The sequence below is a fragment of the Misgurnus anguillicaudatus genome, chromosome 2 (genome assembly GCF_027580225.2).
Source record: "Misgurnus anguillicaudatus chromosome 2, ASM2758022v2, whole genome shotgun sequence".
Taxonomy (NCBI): Eukaryota; Metazoa; Chordata; class Actinopteri; order Cypriniformes; family Cobitidae; genus Misgurnus; species Misgurnus anguillicaudatus.
In genome coordinates this window covers 9551464-9573976 of record NC_073338.2, presented here as the reverse complement: position 1 = coordinate 9573976, position 22513 = coordinate 9551464, and the positions used below count along the sequence as shown (strand labels likewise).

Sequence of the window (22513 nt, the reverse complement as noted above, 5' to 3'; positions counted from 1 at the left end):
TTGGGGTATTATGGTACACTTTATAGATAGCTTTTAATAACTTAAAAAAAGTATTATTATGCAAGGAGAACAAGTTATAACTTCTACAAAACCTTCCCTTTATTCCCATAAATATTACGATTATAAATAGCAAAGAAATCATTTGAACATCACATGAAAACAGATATCTACAAAGTCACAGTAGCACCATGCATGCTGATTAAAGACTGCCACAGGAAATAAAGATGCAACCATCTATCAACCCAAATGCTTACGCTGAACTGTCTCGGTTATATTTAAATAATAACAGCTTTACAAGATCAAACCCCATAGACTTCAGTGTTTCTAATGCAACTGTCCAAATGCATTACTTAATTTCAAAATATATCAGTTTCTAGCTGGTCTCCCAACCTGGTTTTAGCTGGTGTAGCTGGCTGGTTTAAGAGGGGGTTTGGACACTTTTTAGCTGGTCTACGCTAGTCAGGCTGGAAGACCAGCTGACCCACAACTTTAAACCAGCTTAGCTGGTATAAGATGGAAGTAACTGGTTTAAGATGGTCTTTCACCCTGGTTATCTGGTGGGTCAGCTGGTTTTAGCTGATGGGTGAGCTGGTCTCCCAGCCTGACCAGCCAAAAAGTGTCCAAAACCTCTCCAAAAACAACCTGATATACCATCTCTACCAGCTAAAACCAAGCAGTTTAGGCTGGTCTTTTCAGTAGGGACTAAGACACTCAGAGCACTAAACTTTAATTTCACAGTTAACACTTGATTGAAATCAGCAATACGATCACGTCCTTTATTGAGAGACCTGTTCAATGTGCTTCTTTATTGAATAAGCAAACGTCCTCTTGATTTGAGGGATAAATCTGAGTTATATTAATGAAAAGGGAGAATACTGGATCAGAATTTCAGTTTCCAGAATCTCTCAGGATCATCTTTCATGTTGAAGTGGCATGAGGCAGGATAGTTGAGGGACCTCGGCTCTCTGGCGTTTGTGCTGTTTATAGGATCAAATGAAGCGGCAGTATATATAGTCACACAAAGGGAAGATTGCTGAGTCTGTGTGACGGGTCGGAAGTCATTATTGGAAGGCACTGGCAGAATAAGACGACAGATGGTGGGCGTGACGGGTGGGCGGAGTCATCAGTAGGAAATCACTCTTGACTGGTCCGTCTTTTCTCCAGCTTCTGTTTGAGCTCTTCCGTGAGGCCTGATGGAAAGAAAACAAGATGAATTTACGTACCTGTTTGTGTGTTTTATTCTTGATGTTTGGGCTCCCCCAGAGACCCAAATGGTGTGCATACAATGCTGTAAAATTATTAGTAATTTGCAAATACAGAGTGCAAAGCTAATTTATTATGTTGCTTATTTATTGTTCGATTATTTATGTAATTAATATTGTTTATGCAAAATGTGCAATAAAATCGTAACAAAAATTTGCCATGATTTGTGTTTTTACAGCTGTACTGCTAAAACAAACTGTGTTGTATTCAGTGGTTGGTGTAACTAGTTACTAAGTAATTATTTGCTGTAATTGAATTACTTTTTCCTTAAAAAAGTAAAGGGATTCCTCTTATTTATATAATATTATATTATTTATATGATAGTGGATTTAACATCAAAATGTAAAGTCTAACATTATAATGCATGTTTTTTTGTGTATCCTTCTCATTTTAAATACTTTGGTGAGTTAATAAGAATAATGGTAACACACTACTAGTGTAGTTTACAATTCTCACTATTAACTGGTTGGTATTAGCATTAATATTACGGAGATATTGGCTGTTTATTAGTACTTAAATAGCACAAATAAATGCCTGATTCTGCAAAACCTTATTCTACATCCTTAATCCCACACAATTCCTACCAATATTTAAACTTAACAACTACTTTAAAAAGCAGTACTTAGGAGTATGTTGGTGCAAAAGTAGTTTATAGTTAGTTAATAGTGAGAATTGGACCCTAAAGCGGGACCAGAATAATTGATGTACTTTTATATGATTTATTCAAGCCGTTTCAAGCCTATCTTTGTATCATTTATCATTTATAGGATTTAGAAAGTAATAAGTAATTAAATTCTTTTTAGAGAGAGTAATCTAATGTACAGTAATCTAATCACACGATTGAAGATGTCATTAGTAACTAGTAATTAATGATTTTTTAGTAACCCAATATCATATATCGAATATATATATAATATCATATTATATAATGCAGGGGTTTTCAAACTTTCTTGTTAGCCGAACCCTCTTGATCTAATTTTTTTATTTGAAGTACCCCCTGAATTTTTTTGTTAATATTTCAAAGCATGTTTAACTTTATAAACTTAAATTTTTTTATCCATTTAAAAGTTTTTATCACTAGCATTTAAATTTTTTATCTGTTCATTTTGCATAAGTTCTCAGTTTTCTGATACAACTTTACACAGCAACGAAATTCGGATATTGTATAGTGTTGTGTAAAAGTCACATGACATTCAGATTACACAAATGAAATGTATATATTTTTAAGTAAGTGTTTTATTTAGATTTTTTATTTTAAAATTATTTTTCATTTTATAATTTATTTCTAATGAATTAATTTCATAAACACACAAACCCCCAGCAATCCCCCCTGCTATAATGTATCATAATTAACAGCATATTTTGTTTTATCAGTACTTTTATGTTTGAGACTCTTACTCTGTGAAAGAGGTGAGGGAGACAGAACCAGCCTTCTCATGGAGTTGGATGGGGAACCGGTTGGGGAAAATGATCGAGGGGAGGAACTGGGAGACCTCGTCTGCGATCGTAGGGTCCATCTGTCTGTACCTACTGAATACATACAATCACAGACACTCAGATTGGAGGATTCAGGGTTAAACTGTATAAACCAAGACTAAGATCTGTTAACTGTTAGGTTACTGGTTCAAATCCCACAGTGTGACCCATGACCTATCAATCATAATGCGCCAAGGTAGAAATTTACCCTTAGGTTACTCTAGCGAAATTTCCCTTATAATAAGTTGTAATGTGTTTAGTACACATTAATTTGTATATACTGTACCTCAAATCTGTGCAGCCCTATTTTGTAGTGTTGTTTTCCTTAAGCGTCTCGTGTTATAACTTCTCGCTGCTTGAGCACAGATTCAGACTTGTTTCACACTTTCGCAACACAAGTTAAAGTGAAGACACAACTGTTTCTGCATGTTGTGTGTCAAGAGAAAAGATTTATGAAGCAGAGATATTTGACATGCTTCAGTTAAAATCATGCCACTGACACAATTTCTAAATATATTTCATGATGACGATCATTTCATGTAATTTAACCTCCTCGAAAAATGCCTTTTGGGGTAAACTGTTTACCTAGATAAATTTTCTTACTAATATGTATGATGATGTTTTTAATACAAGCAAGGTACAGTACACATTTCGTCAAGTGTCTTGCATGAGTACATAACTGTGATCATTTATATGTTTTGAATCAATAATCTTTCGCTACATTAATCGGCAGCAGATTAGTTTTCAGTGTAAATAGAGCACAGCAGATGTTTAATGCTTTTAGGACATTAGATTCTGTATGTGATACCTTGTTTAGGAGGCAGGGCAGGAGCTCTGGAGACGGGTCCTGTGGGAGCGCAGTGAAGCGTTCGCTCGCCGTTTTCATCGTTGGATGACACAAACGCTAAAAAAAGAAAGAAGTTCAGTGTAAATAAAATCATGGATAAAAGTTAATCATTATCAATAGTTGCACCGCTAACACAATGTTCTACCATTGAGCTATACAGGAGCTTATCTGATGCTGTACATATTATGTTTGCATCTTCATAGTAATATTAGTGGCCGATCACACCAAACGCGTTTATGGCAGTTGTAGCCGCCTTTTTTGAATGATTTTCTATGGGCAGCACAATGCACGCTGTTTATGCACGCTGAACGCATTGCATTTTTTTGCCGTTTCCAAGCATTTCAAAAAGCATGTGGTGCGATTGGCCCCTTAGACAAGATTGCCGGTGTTCTGATCTATTCTCGGCTCTTATTGGCTGCTTTTCTTTAGCCATTTCAAAAACTTTTCTTTTTTTTATAAAAATACTCTATACAAGTCCTCTCTTGTTATATTTATGCTATATTTATTGTGCATATTTAATGTATTTTTTAATCAAAATACATTTTATTTTGTAAATTATATAATGATTATTTTGTAAATTATATACATTTATATTCATATAGTGTGACATTAGAAAATCATCTGTGGAAAATATTTGCTTTCCCTGTATGTCCCCTCTGCCTGTCTGCTCATCTTAAAGGTGCAGTGTGTAAATTTTAGCGGCATCTAGTGGTAAGGTTGCAAATTACAACCAACGGCTCAGTCCACTGCTCACCTCTCGTTTTTGAAACACAGAGAAGCTTTGGTAGCCGCCACCGAACAACCATCTCATCATCGGAGACAACTTAGTAAAAAGGTTTGGGCTTCTTTAGAAACACATGGCAGCACAAAATGGCGACTTCCATGTAAGGGGACCCTCGTGTATGTAGATAAAAATGTCTCACTCTAAGGTAATAAACACATAACGGTTCATTATGAAAGGTCTTTATACACCCCAGATAATATAGTTTTGTATATTATTTTGCATTTCTCTCAAAAGATCCTTCTAAAAATTACACATTGCACCTTTAAGTTAAACTGCGGGGCAATTGAGAAATCCCTACATGGCCCCCAAAGAAAAATGATGACATAAAACTCACAAATCAAGTTCAAATATGAAACAACATCGGACCAAATTCTTAATAAATTCTTATGAAATTAGTAAAAACACAAACCATATGCTGTTGTAATAACTTCACTGTAAAAAAATCAGTAGAAATTGCAGCTGGGTTGCCGGTAACTTACCGTAGATTTAAATGTATGTTATTTACTGGCAACATTTTGTTCAAAGTTAAATGAACATTAAACATTCAAAAGTCTTTGTCTTTACAGAGTAAAACTAAAAAAACAGCATCAAGCAAAACATTCTGGGAAACAAAATCTGAAGCAAAAAACTGAAAAAGTTTGATGATGATTTCTGCTTCCCAGAATGCTTTGCATGAGGCTGTTATTGTATAGTTTTATTCTGTAAAGATCAAGACTTGTTAATATTTAAAATTTATTTAACTTTGAACAAACTCTTGCCAGTAAATAACAAAAATTTAAATCTATGGTAAATTACCGGCAACCCAGCTGCAATAACATTGCAATTTCTACTGAATTTTTTTACAGTGTTGAATATACAAAATACTCATTTCATAATCAGAAACGATTGCAAAAGAAGAACAACCGATTAAAGATACATATAAAAATATTTTTATATTAATAATATTGTGTTTTTGTGCCAGTTCCCCATGCATTGGTTAATTGTTAGCTTTGTTTAACTCTCTTAAATTTTCCACAAATCCTATCATTTTAAATTAATATTCAAATTCAATAATACTACATTATGATATGTAGCTCGAACTGATTTTGCCAAGTGAGAGATTTTTCTAAAAAAAAACCTAAAACCACCCCAAACCCCAACCATAACCACCAAACCCTAAAATCAGAGGGACATGATAAGAGAATAACAATGGTCTAAAAACAGCTAATCCTGGTTGTAAGCTTAAACTTAAAACAAATTGTAAACTTATTTCTGAAATCCGATTGGTTGATTTAAATGTTGTCCCAGGGTCAACATAATGTTGCCCTAAGGACTTCAACCACTTCAGGAGAGCCATGATGCTCGTATCATTTTAGAGCCTGCCAGTCAACCTCAGAGCGCCACCCTCAGGATGATTTGCCTAAGGACACGAAACGTTTTGCAAAACTATGTTCAGTTTTCTGAATACAAAAACTAACTTTGTTGCATTTAAACATACACCTTCAGATAAAAAGACTTTGATCATGAAAATGTTTTGGTCCAGTGACCTGATAGCTTATGTATACAGTACTGTGCAAAAGTCTTAGGCCACCATTAGATTTGTTGTTTTTGCAATGTATAGTGATCATATATAAATACTTCGTAGTCTCTTTATTAGAATACAACCATAAAACATACATGTGAAATCCAAATTTCTACTTCTAATCGAATGACTTCAGGCTCCACGAAAAAGCTCAAGATGTGTTTAGTGTCTAGAGAAGTCACACTAAATGGGTGATTCTCAAGAAAACTTGGTTTTAAAAATGTCAAGCATGAAAACGTAAAAATTGCTTAAATTTACTTTTTTTCCCACCAGACATTGAAAAACAAAGTCTGGAGTAAATGGGAACATTAATTTAAAAACTTTTACTTATCATTTAACACTTTTTGTAACATAATTTAAAAAATTTGTCCTAAAAAATCTCATTACCGCAACAGTCAGAAAACATCAACACTGACATATTTTCAAAATGACATGACAAACCTGAAAGAACATAATTTGGAGATTCTGCACATGCATTTAAAATCAAAAGTATTATGCTTCTATTAATTAAATTAACATTTAATAAGCATCTGTTGCGGTAATGATAATCAAAATGTTGTGTAAGCATTCTGACAAGACAATATTTCAAATTAACTGTAAAAAAATGATCTTACCTGGTAGCCATCTTGAAGAAACTGGTACATGTGCTTGGTCACTCAAAATCAAACTTTATTAAAATTCTGTATGTGTGCTTAAACTGTTCTCAAAAAGTGTTGCGGAGGATGAGAACATCAGGCATGGACACATCATTTTCCTAATTTTTCTTCATTATTATTATACATAAATATTCAGTAAATATTTTTTCTGTCATCTAAAGTAGTCTAGCAAAACATCCATTTATTTTTTTTCTTAATATTTTTGTGTTAATTTGATTAAATTACAACATAAAGCATGTTCAAACACAGCCGGACACATTGCGGTAATGAGAATTTCAGCAGAAAATGAGATAAAATTTACAATTATAAATTCTTATGTTCAAATCACACATTGTGCAAGGTAGAACACAGTATTGTGTTAATTCTGATGCTTTTTAATGTTACTATATTACACATTTTAAAACTAAAATCATTAGTGCCGTGGTGTTTCAATGGTTTCGTGAGAATCACCCAAATACTGACTGATGCCTGAAGACGACATTTAGTTCTGAAAATGGTTTTGTTTTTAAGTTTGTGTACATATTTCCTCTATTTTCTGTTTGTATCTTAATAAAAAGAGTGAAAAATAAATATGGATGAACATTAAAACTTTGCTATTAAGCTGGTGATGGTGGCCTAAGACTTTTGCACAGTACTGTATGTGTGTGTGTGTGTGTGTGTGTGTGTGTGTGTGTGTGTGTGTGTGTGTGTGTTAGGGCTGTCAAATTTTAATTCGAATTTCGAATATTCGTCGAATGTAAAAAAAATATGCATATTCGAACGTAAAACTTTGCATTCGAATTTTACCTGTGTCAGGAAGCTCGCGCAGCGTTATGATGACATAACTGACGCGGATTGTTATACAGAGCGTTAGCGGCTCAGCCAACTATGCGGAGCAAGCCAGCGTTATTCATTTGAAAAATAGCAAGAAAAGACAGTGGGGATTACGAGTCGGACAGAATACATATTAAAATGGCTGTGTGATGCTTCTTTGGTTTTTGGAGCATCAACTGGAATTCATCCGCAAAGTGAAACTAGCTGAGATGACAGAATTGTCGTCTGCTTCTAAATGCAGTTTTAAAGTTTAAAATAACTGATAAACACGAAAGTGCCATAATACAGCTGCTTGTTTAGCAACTTTAAATCCATATGTGCATCTACAGAGTCCACACCGCATATGAGAGAGTTGCAATGTAACGCCGCGGTGGCTTTATTTTTATAACTGACTGGAAACTTGACTTTCACCTGGACATTTGATATGCAAGTTTTTCATCAACATTATCTGCGTGAAATATAAACATGATGATCATCTGCCAACTCGACTGTTTCAGCACGTCCTCTATTAATTACGGAGAGTCTGCTTTATTAACGGCTTCGCTCTGCGCGTAAGTTAAACATTTCTGTTCTGTACTTTATTACTCGCATTTATTTCTACATATTTTCAACCAAGGAACACACAAAATATAATATAATAGCGTATAAGCTTGACAAAATTTAAATGACTAATGATCTTTCCCACTTATTTTGGCTTAGATAAAGATTCATTCGTTTTCATACTTTATTAGAAACACATCTACTTGTATATTATATAAAATGCCCTATATTAATATTCATTGTCTATGCATGGCATTCGTTTTGTACATTTACAGTTGCACAAATATACTGGCTAATTTTGATTTCATTAAGACACCGTTGTGTTCTGTATTGACTGAGGCTCTTTTAATGTATGGTAGGCTACATAAAATAATTTGTAAATGTAAACATGGATAGTTTCTTGACTATGTTTGTGTTAGCCTACACACGCTGGCTGTTGAGGCATTTTGCACTTCCAGATATCTATGTGCACTGTTGTTCCTTTGCATATGAATTTAAGAAATTATGTTTAATTTATTAGTGTTTATAACATTCGTTTTAACAAAAAATATGCTGTGCATGATTTGTTTATATTATTGGGGCTTTGTGCTGCGCCCTCTTGTGGGCTTTTAGGAGTATTTTCTCCAAGATAAAGTAGGTCTTTATAATTCGAATATAATTCGAATTTTATTATTTTTCAAGGACGAATTTCGAATGTACTTGTTCAGCCATTTTGACAGCCCTAGTGTGTGTGTGTGTGTGTGTGTAACATACTGATGTTTTCTTCATACGGCTCCTCTAATATAAAGGGCTGAAGAGTGCCGGCGGTTTTCTCCACGAGAGCGTTGATGACATCATGAAGGGTGGGACAGGGGATCTGGAGATTGGGAAGAAAGAAGCATGCTGAAAATCCCAAAGCTTCAAGTTATCAGCTGCTCTGCATTGAGTGACTTCATAAAAAATTTTTTTTTTCACATACTGGGTTTTCCACATCGATAATGTAACCACCCTGCTGCTTCTGTGTCACTCTGTAGTGTCTGAACACAGACCTGGAAATAAAAATTAAATACATTTACACTACACAATACAACATTGCTTGGTTTCGCTACCACAATGCTTCATCAGTCTATTCACAAAAAGCAACACCTGATGCTTCTGTTTTTACCCGTTCAGGTCTTGTCGTGTGGTGACGGCGAGTGAAGTCCCATCTCTTCCTGGTCGGAGAAGCATGTTTCCAGAGTCTGGATGTCTTTCCAACAACACCTCAGCTTCGGTACGAGACACAGGTCTGAAACACCTGCAAAACAATGCAGATGCATGGAGACTGACCAGCAAAAGATTATTCATCATGCTTAGATATAGAGATAAACATTATTAACCAAAAAGAGAGAAAAGTTGGCACATCACAGCTCCAAACAAAACTTTTAATATGTTTTCACCACAGGTGACGATATCAACAAATCTCATAATTTACTCATCCTATCTTAGATGAATAATAATATTAATGCATAATTTCTTTGTTTTTATTTAAGAGTTCTTAGTTTTTTTGATACATTGCACTGTTGTGTAAACATCACATGACATGCCAATCCCAACCAGTAAGTATGAGGAAGAGCAACACCATAGCAAACACCACTAATAAATGAATAAACACACAAGAAGTCAAGAATGTCAACCCGTCTCTGGGCCTCTTGCTGAGATAAACAGAGACTCACGCAGGTATTTCCCCCACCAGCGGCAGCGAGAGGGGGGACGAGGGAGCTCGGGATCCAGCGCGGGACCTCCGTCGCAGTTTTTCCTTCTCCACGACCTCCTTCAGCATGTGAAGCTGCCCGGGCAGGAGGGTGAGGGTGGTGGGCACGGCCAGCTGCAACGAACCACAAAATGCACGTCTATATTATTTACAGGGCTAAACATTGTGATCACTTTCATGCCAGGAATCAACTCTGATCTTTGAAACGCTAGTTAGTGTGTGTGTGAGATGTTTTTGAAGTTTTGGTTTAGTACGTCAGCTGTTGATCAAAGGGCAAAACTGTTTTGATAAAAACAAAGACGATAAAAAGTTTTTATGACAGGGAGAAAAGCTTGACACATTAACTTATATTAAAGTTAAGTTCAAGAAAGCATCAATAAGTGATGTCATCATACAAGAAATCATAAAGATCTAGTGATAACAGTTTAGTATTTTATCATTTATAAATGTTCAATAAATAGTGCACATTTTTTGTTATTATCATTACATTTTAAAGTTTCTCTCTAGATAGCAGTAAAAAAAACGTACAGTAATCAGTATATATACACACAATACTGTGCAAAAGTCTAACTGTATGTTCACACCAGATGCGAATGAAGCAAATAAATCGTGCTATTCACACGTAGTTAAGCGCTTGAACATTTTGAGTTAACTCGCCTGTTAAATTCAGACGTGAATACGCTCAATTTGCCGGTTTTAGCAAACTTGTAGTCTCAATATTTATATCTCAAATTGAATAAAAATCGTTTTTAACAACTTACCAGAATGTCCGACCTCATCACTCACTTTCTTCCAAACAAGATTCTTTTTATTACAGTTTCTATACGAAGTACGAAGATGTGTCGTACAGCTCCGGGTGTCCACATACAGCGACAATGATTTTGTCCTCCATTGTTGTTTCATATTTCTGCCACAGCTCGCTACATTGTAATCACGTCACTACTAGAGCCAGCTCCTGGATTGGTTAATGTGCTGCGAATATCCACTAAAGTTCAGATTTTTAACTAACGCAAATGAGGCGGCGCCAAATGAGCATTTCAGACGAATTGAGCGAGTTGAAAAATCTGAACTTTGGCAGATATTTGCGACGCTTTAACCAATCGGGAGTAGTAGTGACGTGATAACGGCGTAGCGAGCGTAGGCATAAATACGCGCCGCAGTATGTCTATCGTAGCCTGGCTCCGCCCTCCTACATGCTTCAGCTTAATTTTCACTTCAGTACTGCGTCTGGGACTGCTCTGTAGAGTTTTGTTTTCTCCTGCAAAAATCTGCAGGTCCAATCAGCAAACAGAGGGGGTTGGCTAAGAACGATGACGTTGAGGTCGTGCGTCAGTTTGAGTTGTAGTTCAGTAATGGCAGCGGAGAAAGACGTGAGAAAAGCTATTCGGTCCGTTGTTGCAAAACTGCCGAATATACAGAAGTTAAAGCCGAAGCAAGAACAATGTTTGCTAAGTTTTGTTGGTCTGATCATTCAAACTTGTTGTTTCCGTTCGGTTTCGGCGCATGACATACGTCACGACCACACGTTAGCGATTGCCTATGGCAGATCCTGAGTGACTCTGGGCAGATCCAATATGATCCAAATGAAATTAATGTACGAGAGTCTGGTTGGACCAGGCTATGTCTATCGCATCTTTGCATTGAATTAACTTGTAAATCACCCGCGCTGAACACTTCATTCGCGCCTGGTGTGAACACATAATATTAGACCACCATTACATTAGTTGTTTTTGCATAATGAACATATTTATTTATTTCTCAGTGTCTTTATTAGAATACAGCCAGAAGCATACATAAAATTTGTATGCAGAATAAAAAAACGTATGAAAACTTTGAGCTACACTGTCAAGTATTTCTTCTTATGCTGCGTTTACACCTGCCGTGGTAGAGGCGTCAAGCGCGAGTGATTTCAATGTTAAGTCAATGTAAAGACGCGTTGATGCGCGTCTGGCGGTCTCGCGGCCCGGATTAGGCGTTCGGCGCGGTGGACACAATTCTGCCTCATTTGCACGTCTAGTTTGCGCGAATGGTGCGAATTGAGCGTCTGCCGCCGTACGCGCGAATGGTGCTTTTTGTGCATTTTGCGTTTGATGCAAATTTGCGGCTGATGCCCGAGTTGAGAAATTTGAACTTTGGCGAATTTTTTACGGCGCGTTAACCAATCAGGAGCCTGCTTGCTGCTGTGGCGGCAGCCCTGCCCAGAGTCACTCATTTAACACGAAGGAACGCTAGATATTGTCCGTAAGCAGTCACACGGAGCTATACGACACAAGTTCTTATATCTATAGAGACAGGAATAAAAAGGACCTCGCTTGGAAGAGTGTCAGTGAGGACATTAGGCAACCTGGTAAGTTGTAATACACCTTTCACTTTTGAGTCACGTGACGTTTATCGACCCGCACCATTTATTTTCCCCCTATAGTAAGGTGACCAAATACAAACCGGTAACTCCCTCGATAAATGCACAATCAGCCATCTTGCAAACAGACAACCGCATAGCACTTGCCCCTCCAACAAGAAGCAGATTTTGCCTCTTACGCGTGTCAAATGCTGGCTTTTTCCGCACGTCTACTTCGCTCTAGACGGGCGAATGCATTCAAACTGTTCAAGCGGCAAACTAGCGCGGTAGACGCGATTTTGACGCCTCAAACGCAGTTGGTGTAAACGCAGCATTACACTTGATCTCCTCTTATTTGAGCAATAGAAGGAACCTGCAGGATCTCTTAAACCTTGATGAAATTAAACCCTAATTTTTAATCTATTGACAACAGAATCTCATAGATGTGTTTAGTGCCAAAAGAGGTCACACTAAATACTTAATTTTTTATGCAATAAAAATTTGTGTAATATGAGAGAGAGAAATAAATATGGACTATCATTTAAACTATGCTAAAACAACAAAGCTGGTGGTGACCTAAGACTTTTGCACAATACTGTATCATATGTAAGGTTTTCTTCAACCTAAAAGCATCTGATCTGTGAGGCATTCTCTGAAACGCCTACAGTGCAAAGGTCTCTGACTGGATTAACAAAACAATAATATTATTCACAGTTACATGCAAAAGTTCATCTTGATCAGTGTTGGGGAAAGTTACTTTTAAAAGTAATGCATTACAATATTAAGTTACTCCCCAAAAAAGTAACTAATTGCATTAGTTACTTTTCATGGAAAGTAATGCTTAGGTTACTTTTAAGTTACTTCTTGATCTCTTTCAGGCCTTGCAGGTGTTTTTATGATCACAAAAATGTAAAGCTCAAGCCTGCCATCTCCGTTTCTCAGCCGCATAGAGTGTGTAATTCTACATTAATTTGTTGAGATTAATTCAGTACGTTATTTTATTTGTAAATTATATTAATTAAACTTAAAAGTAACTCACATTACTTTTTTAAAAAAGTAACTCAAATATTAATGTGTACTTTTTCAAAGTAATGCGTTACTTTACTTGTTACTTCAGAAAAGTAATATTATTACGTAATGCGCGTTACCTGTAATGCATTACCCCCAACACTGATCTTGATATACTAAGAAACTACAAGACATTATAGACTCATCTATTCAAAAGTATTTGAAGAGTTTGGTTCCAAAATGACATAAATCCGTTTTTTAAACCTCAAAACATGTTTATTATTATATTATGATGTTTTTATTGTGCTACTTTGCTGTTATTTTAGTCATGATGGCTTAAATCAAATCAAACCAACTGTAGTTTGAATAATATTAATTGGGAAAAAACTGAGTTATCTGGTTTTGGAACCAAACTCTTCATTTGTCACTTACATCTACTACAGAGTAGAGGAACCCTTTCCACATCTCACGGGCTTCTAGATTGGGAGCCTTTGAATAAGAGAAGGACAGATTAATACATTATACACTGCAATCTGTTATTAATATGCAAATATATGCATAGCTTATTAAATCTCAATTTACATTTCTTTTAAATTGTGGATTCAAAAAAACATCACATCCATAAAGTTATATGAGAAGTGCTATAATTTAAAGTGTTGACAAGGACAAGCACAAAAAGTATGTGAAACATAACAGAGCTTTCATTTGGTTAATGACTTAATATTTAATAGATGTGAGTACAAAGAAGACAGAAAGAAGATTTGTTGAGAGCAACTATAGAGTAAATGTATGGGAAAGTGATTTTGTGCCTCTTTTTAGTCATTTGTCTATATATTCAAGCCTTTGCTTTGCTCTACTCTGTAAAAAAATGGTGTTACTTGCAGCTGATTGCCGGTAACTTACTGTAGATTTAAATATGTTATTTACTGGCAACATTTTGTTTAAAGTTAAACGAACATTAAACATTTACAAGTCTTTGTCTTTTTAGGGTAAAACTAAAATAACAGCCTTGTGCAAAGCATTCTGGGAACCAAAAATTTTCATCAACCTTTTTCTGTTTTTATGCTCGTTTCCCAGAATGTTTTGTTGATGCTGTTGTTTAAGTTTTACTCTGTAAAAACAAAGACTTGTAAATGTTTAATGTTCATTTAGCTTTGAACAAAGTGTTGCTAGTAAATAACAAATTTAAATCTACGGTAAGTTACCGGCGGCAACCAGCTGCAAGTAACATTTTAATTTCTATACGGAATTTTTTTACAGTGCAATTCTGACTGCAGGCAATTGTAAATCCAGTAGTCTTTAGTATTTATACTACACTATAATCTATGATCTTATCTAATCTGGTTCTGACTGGAAGTGTTATTTGTGTTGAGTGTAAACGGGTAATAAAATAATGTCCTGACAAACTGAAACCGACTGGAGGCTTCAGCAACATTTATGCCGACCTATCAATCTCACTAACTTTGAAGGTTCAAGTGAAATGGTATAAATGTTTATCAGATTTTATATTGTATGTTTAAATAGATGAGTTGTTCTCAAAGGTTCCATATAACCTACATACGCCTATTTTGTAAACTTTAGTGCCTGCTTCCTTCTCTAAATCATTTACGGCAACAGCCTAGTAACGTGTAAATACAACTTTGTTTCCCTAAATATCACATCCAGACCTTTAGATGACTCAAAAAACTACTTAATCAGACTGAAACCAAAAAATAACTCTCATGAGCTGAGATTATGAGGGTAGAGGAATTGAGGTGCGTGTGTTTGCAGAGCATGATGGGAATGAGGTACAGTATGTTTTTACAGAGCATAAGAGCAAGTGAGGTATGCATTTACAGAGCATGATGAGAAATGTTATCGGTATGTTTACAGAAAATGGGAAAAGTGATGTAGGTTTACACAACATAAGGAAGATGAGGTATATGTTAGCGTAGGGGAAAGTAAAGTTTGCGTTTATTGAGCATGAGGGCCAATGAGTATGTGTTTACAGAAAACACGAAGGGCACGAGTTCAAAATATGTGTTCGGAGTGTCGTGTGTGTGTGGCTCATCACGTCAAAATATGTGTTTGCCGAGTCATGTGAACCTATGTGCATCATGCCAAAATACATGCCTGCTGTACATGCATTGAAAGGGTTTATGATAAAAGAGGGTTAGGGATGAGGAAAGTGAGGTATACGTTTCCAGAATGTGAAGGGAAATAAGGTATGTGTTTACAAGGGGGGACATTAAACAAGACTTTAAGATGTCCAATAAATCTTTGGTGTCCCAAGAGTATGTGAAGTACTTACTCAATATATCATATAGATAAGCAAAAATGTGCTGTTTTTGGGTGTGTCCTTTAAAATGCTAATGAGCGGATATCTGCACCAAATGGCAGTGCTGTGGTTGGATAGTGCAGATTTAAGGGCGGTATTATCCCCTTCAGACATCACAACTTCAATGACCTATTTTTTCCCTTGCTTGCAGAAAATGGTTTACCAAAACTAAGTAAAAAAGTCAGATTTTCATGATATGTCCCTTTTAAATGAATGTGCATGTTGACTGATAATTGATACTCACAGTAAGTTTGATTTCTCCATCCTTCATTCGCAGGTTCAGTCGCGCTGCTTCTAGGTTTCTGTCACGGCTTGGGTCGTCAATCAGAGACACAAATCCACTCAGATCCAACTTCTCTACATACTACAAATACACACATAGCTTTACATTTAAAGGGGACAGAGAATGAAAAACCATTTTTACCTTGTCTTTGTTGAATAATGGTAGTCTACCCGCATTCACAAACATACAAAAAGTGCTAAACATGCTAAACATCTCAGTCTCATAGAAATTCCTCTTTTAGAAATGTCAGCCAGAAAACGGCCCAATCTGAAAAACTGATGCTTATGACATCACAGGCATCTAACTGCCCCTCCACTTGAAATAATTGGCTACATTTTTTGAGTGGCAGCAAAGTAAGCCAATCAGTAATGAGATTGCAAGTTAAGCCAGCAGGGGGAGCCAAATAGGTGCAAACTCACTTGTTTAAAATCCCCAACCCTAATACAGCTATCTGAGAGAGGTTTTCGGAAGCGTCTGAGGCATTACAGACCCAAACAAACATTTTTTTGTCTACATGTCACATCACAGAACAAGGATAAATACTCCGTTTAATCATTCTATGTCACATTTAAAGAAATGATTAACAAAAGCTGTAAAGAATTAAAGTGTAATTTTTTACTTTCTGTATCACAACTGGTCATGTAGAGTAACATTTATGATACATTTTGGAGCTTTAGAGGGCGTGCACACCAAAGCTTTTACGCTCGCGGCCGGCGCATGTTTTCAATTGATTCCAGTGGAAACTCAGCGTTTTTCAAATAAGCCGGCGCTCGAGAGTTGAAAGAGTTTTAACTTTGGGTGAAAAGCTCCGCTCGTCAATGTCAGTTTTCACACAGCCGTGGAGGAGGGGCGGGACAAGTATCACAACAACCAACCGGCCCACAGCTCAAGTATCACAGCTAAAAAGCGCTCGGCTGAGGGATTGTGCACACCAAAACTTTTAAACGCGGCTGAAAACGCCTGGACAATGCCGAATGCCAGCTGTTTTTTCAGCTGAGCGCTTATTGGTAGCTGTGAAACTTCAGCTGTGAGCCGGTTGGTTGCTGTGGGAATGCCCTGCCCCTCCTCCACTGTGATTGGACAGCCGTGTGAGAACTGACATTGACGGGCGGACCCAAAGTTGAATATTTTTCAACTCTCGGCGCTCAGCGCTGGGCGCGGAAAAAAAGCCGAGTGCCGTTTTCAGCACGGAAGAAAACGGCTAGCTGCTGAACGCAGAACTTCCATTGGAAACAATTGAAAACATGCCCCAGCCGCGGGCGTAAAAGCTTTGGTGTGCAAGCCCCCTTAGAGTATTAAACATTGAATTTAATAACAAATGAAAGAAAATAGTACAGGTTTGGAAAGACATGTGGGTGAATTTTCATTTTACCTTTTGTGTGAATGTTAACGTGTTACAGAATAAACGCACTACATCGGCTACTAAACAGTGTTGTTAAACAATCAAGAGTTACATGTATAAATTAAGTGTCTCGTAATGCATTCAAGGAGGTACATCTTTTAAATATTAACAAATATGTATTGTACAAATAACACAGAAACTTTGCATAGTATTTCTTCAGAAGTTTCCTCAAAAGTGTAGCTTATTTTGATGGTCCAGAATGAACATTAAATGCTGAGGACAGTATTAAACAAAGCCCGACTGTTGGGCATCTGCTCTTCTCTGACTGAGTTTGTCCACTAAGCAGATAAGATTAAGATTGACTTTGTGATTTGTGTTAGATGTTTAAAAAACATGTCCTCCTAGATTTATCCTAATGCTTCACAGATTGACGGAGGCTTACATCTGTATGATGCCAGAATTGTTTTTCTCCAACTGTTGCCAGTCTTACTGTTTTAATAAATACACAGCTACTCTGATTTTACACTGTCAGGTTTAACCCTTTAACTACCTCTCAACAAAATGGTTGAGCACATTTTTAGTCAATATATTTTATTGAGAGGAGTACCTAAGCTGATTAAAGGAACAGTATGTAGGATTGTGGCCAAAACTGGTATTGCAATCACAAAACTTGTGGCTAAAACTGGTACTGCAATCACACAACTGGTGTCCAATACACAAAATGACAACATAAACATCAGTTGAGGGCTGCAACTCCACTTTTTAAATGACAATATCCTGGCCAGACCACTGTTGTCAGTGATAAAAGTATTGGAAATGAAAATGATTTCTTAATGTCTAGTGACATATCAGGGCCATTTTATGATTATTTGATATACATTTCTTACATACTGTTCCTTTAAGCTATCACTACCATTTGCTTGAGGTATGTTATGCCAAAAAATCCAAGTCAGATTGTCAATCAACAGCACTTGACACAACATTTCTTCTTCAGAGACAAAGAAAGCTTTTTTTTGATATATTACACTGTAACAGCCGTAACTTTACAAAATTATGTTATTTGGTGCCATGAAAAACTTTTGTATGTTTTTTAATAATTTTTCAAAAACGTGCTTTACCAAACGGTTGATTGGTCACTTTATGGTAAAAGTAGAAAAGTGTTTGGACATAAATGTTTGTTGGCACTGTGTGAACAAAACAACCCTACAATTGAAAAAAATTCCACCTTCTCCTTCTTTTCAACCCCCATTAAAACAAAGCAGTCTCATTAAACATGCTGTTTTGATTCTCTGGTTAATGTGATGTCACAATGATAAAGTCTCGCCCACAGCTAATGACTGACTGGTTTATTTACCCAAAAGCTTTGTGTTTGTTAGTATGTGTAGCCCTAATGCTGCTAAAGTTACTAATCAGATCTGTTTTTAACCAAAAGCACTCGGTTGCGCTCTGCTCCAAACCCATTTAGGGGCATTTTGGACATGACATAACAAATGATCTGTGGGGTATTTTAAATTGAAACTAATATTCTGATATTGATGATTTATGTTCCTTTTGTAAAATTTAGAAAGAAGTGTTAACACATTTATTTTTTTATTGTAACATATCCCAAGTTTTTTGGAAAGAATTGGCAACCTATATTTTTAGTAAAGTAAAGGATGATTTTTTTCTTTAAAGGATATAATTGTACACTATGAAAACAATGCTAACAAAGATCTTGAGTATATCGTTAATTTATTCATATTACAGGCTAAATTCTATATACATAAACAAAAGTATTTAAATGCATCCCCAATTTTCAAAGTGTTTTTAGCAGAATTTGAATGTTTTATTTCTTCTTTAAAATTGTTAAAAAACAAAAAGTCATTAACATGTTTAAAGCACTATGACATTATTTTCAAATGCCCGATGTCCAATTAACACTATATTTTGTTTTGTATAAAACTGTATAATGTTATGCTCTGTGTTATATTCTTTTACTCAATAAAAAAAAGAAAAAAAAGCAAGAAAAAAAAAATAAGAACTCATAGCAGGCGCAAAAAAAAAACTAAAAAAAAAAAAACTGAAACTTCACAGACACATACTAGGCACACCTGAGATTTATATTACGTCCTATAAAAATGTGCACAATATGACCTTTAATATAAAAACATAATAATGTGATGTGGGAGCAATTCAAAACGCTTTAAAAGTGTTCACCCCTTGTTTATTTTCAGCGAAAATAGAGATCTTAATGCCCATGAAGGCATACTTTAAAAACATATCATGTTTGGTCAGATTATGTTTATTTGAAAAAAAGTGTCGCCCATGATTTCACTTACTTGTGGGTCTTTAGCATTGTTGTAGAAGTATAACGCATTGCCACATAAGCAGGTCCACAAACGGCGAGCTACCTGCATGAAGATAGAAAAATAAAAACAAATCTGACCTTTAGAAATGCAAAACTTGATTTTTGTGTGTTTTTTATTTGGTTCTATGTAGTTTCGTAGTGCAACTCAACAGAGTCCACCACAAATCTTTTATAGCTCAATAATGATTTTGTTGTCAGAATTAGTGTCAACTCTGTTACTGTAAAACTCAATGTATAGTAACAGTGTTGACAGTATGACAAGCCAATTTTTTGGGTTTTGTCCATATTTTAACCAATTATAGCACCCCAAAGACATTATTGCAAGATTGATCAGCCATAAATGACTGACTCTAAATTCAGAACAGTTGTTTACTCCATGTTGAAGGGCTGCTGTTTGTCTAAACTAAACTGTGTGCACTAAATAGCAGTCATCTCTGCACGGATTAATGCTCATCTGTCTCTAAATCTCTCCTCCGTCTGGATCTCTGTGGCAGCTCATGGCTCCCCAGGGCATCGCGGTGACCCGGAGCACAGCTGTCTCAACTCTGAGGTCCACGCTGTGCACCTGAACCCCACGTATTCCCCCGTGAATATACATTTTTGGGACTCATCTGTGTATGCATATTTCTCTGCCAAGTGCCAACACCCCATTCTATTGTATTCAATTTTAGGTCTAACCTACAATATTATCCATAATCTGAAACTCATTTTGTGCTTCAGAACTCCATACTATGGCCAGCAGATAACAGCAAATACAATTAGGCTGCACGTGTAATGTGATAGGTGGACACTGAGAGATGCATACATGTCTGGTGATTTAAAACGCGTGTGATATACAGTATCATTTTTCAACACACTTTACATTTGGTCCGCATTAAGGTGTGTCTGTATCTAGCTGGTGCCAGGAATTTAAAGCACCCAACCAATGCAAGTGGGCACATAAGTTGCGCATTCACAGGGTGCCATAACGCAGAGTAAACGAAATGATCAGATGTATATTCAAAATGAGAGTATGAAGTCACTTGTCTTTCTAATGTTATGAAATAAGACAGCCCGTCAATGCAAAACCTCGCCCGTATCCACACAATATATTGACCACGAACCACGCGCCGCCACGCACCGCATATGCGTTATGATGTAGCCATCAAACAAGCTTGTCACAATAACACAATGAAACCCCCGACCCGCTTACCTTCTCCTTCGGTCCTCTTTTCTCCAGATATCCCTCGTAATAGCACGGCGGCAGCTGCGCTCTCGGGCTCCCGGTGCGCGGATTCGCGGGCGCCGCCGCCATGACTCCAGCAGCACAGCCCGGTACCGACAGACGGCGACGGGGACAAAGAGACGCTGATGTGATTGCCGGGGGAGTGACACGCCTTCTTCGGGTGAAAGATGGATGGCAGTGGACACGCGTGATTAATCCGTCACTGACACGGATTCAGAGGCACAACGCACGAGACGGGCACGAGGGATTCAATATACGATTACATTGCATTACGCTCATAAATAGAATCGTGGGTTAAAGACTGGTAGTTTATAGCATTCATAAGGGACATAGGCTATTTAATTTGGTTGGGTTACGTGTTATTTCGATTATTCATAATAAATTATAAATTAACAAATACATTATAATTATAATAATACATTTGTATTCATTCAGTCTTTATAAAACAATAATAATAATAATTATTATTATTATTTCAAAATTATAATTAATACTAGTGCTGGGTAAAGATTAATCGCATACAAAATAAAAGTGCATTTTTGCATAATATATTAGTGTGTCCTAATTATTATGTATTTATACCACGGGTCTGTTGAATGCTGCATTCTGATTGGCTGAGAAATGTTCTATGGGTGTTGATTATTTTTCTGTAAACCGCACACCTATCTTTTCAAATGTCTTAAAAATAGGCACCAGAGCAATGTTTGTGGTAACCGTGGTATAAGCGGAATAATTGACTCCGGTCCTTTGAATTATTTGAAAATAACGCACACCTGCGGTGTAACGGCACTCCGCTTCGCGTCGTGCCGCATAACCACCTTGGTGTGCATTATTTTCTTATAATTCAATGGCCCGTCGTCAATTATTCCTTACATATGTATACACACAGGGTTAGGTTTTTAAATATTACACACAGCACAGACACATCTAGTATGCAAAAATACACTCTTATTTTAATCGGGATTAATCTTTGCCCAGCACTAACTAATTTATTATGATTTATATCATACAAAATATAATAAAATATTAATCATAATTTTAACAATAGCCATTTCGGTGAAAACTTTAACATTATTCTTGTTAATAATTGTGCAAATACAGAAATATTAATGCAATACATGATGGGTGATTTAAATGCACTCAAAAAAATATTCATTGGATTAACTCAATAAAATAGTGGGCAGGATTTCCATCCAATATGAATGTGTACCCCTAACTCATAAAAAATGGCTTTACACAATAAAAATATATTGAGTTTGTCCAACTCAATTTAAAGTAAATGGCAGTACTCAATTAGTTGCCTCAACTCAATTTAGTGTAGTCTGAGTAACTCGATTTAGCGTAGTTTGAATAACTCAATGTAGTGTAGTCTGAAGAACACAATTCTGTTATTTTATATGAATGTTTTTATATCATACTAATTAGCATAAGCACATGTTAGCATGCTATCAATAATAACATATGATACTTTGGATGAGCGTGTAAGAAGAGACTGATCTCCAAACAGGCATTAACAACCTAACCACAAGCGCCACTCTTTTGCACGATGGTAACCAAACAATTTGAAAAAATATAACACAAACGCTTCTAAATCAATAAGATAAACGGACATTAAACACTATTAAGTCTTTCTCTTTACCTAAAAATGCATAAAATAACACTTAATTAAAAAAATTACTCTTCAAAAGCAGTTGCATGCAAAGCATGCTGGGAAATTCTTTTTCCAGAACCCAAACTCAAAATAATTGTGTTAACGCAATTACAAATAAATCAATAAATTATAGTACATATTTATTTTGTGTTATGCTAATTGAATATATATACTTATTGCTCTTAATGAGGTATTTTAAATTAATTGAACACAATTTGAATGTGTAATTTCTAAGAAGGGCTTGAGGTCTGTTATCAGTACCACTCATCCGGGTACTATGAGTCAGAGGACCACTTGGTAATGGGTATATATATATAAATAATTTCAATA

General features: G+C 36.1%; 1 protein-coding gene across 1 annotated transcript; it reads right to left on the bottom strand.

Annotated features, from left to right (window-relative positions):
• Nucleotides 1-74: 74 nt before the first annotated feature.
• Nucleotides 75-20776, bottom strand: stap2a (signal transducing adaptor family member 2a). Its single transcript, XM_055201317.2, has 11 exons — nucleotides 20500-20776; nucleotides 19279-19350; nucleotides 15580-15699; nucleotides 13451-13507; nucleotides 9635-9786; nucleotides 9085-9216; nucleotides 8899-8968; nucleotides 8694-8796; nucleotides 3548-3643; nucleotides 2662-2793; nucleotides 75-1190 (listed from the first exon to the last, which is right to left on the bottom strand). Exons 1-11 carry the CDS (start codon nucleotides 20599-20601, stop codon nucleotides 1135-1137), a joined length of 1092 nt encoding a protein of 363 aa, XP_055057292.1. The 5' UTR covers nucleotides 20602-20776; the 3' UTR covers nucleotides 75-1134.
• Between the last annotated feature and the right edge of the window lie 1737 nt (nucleotides 20777-22513).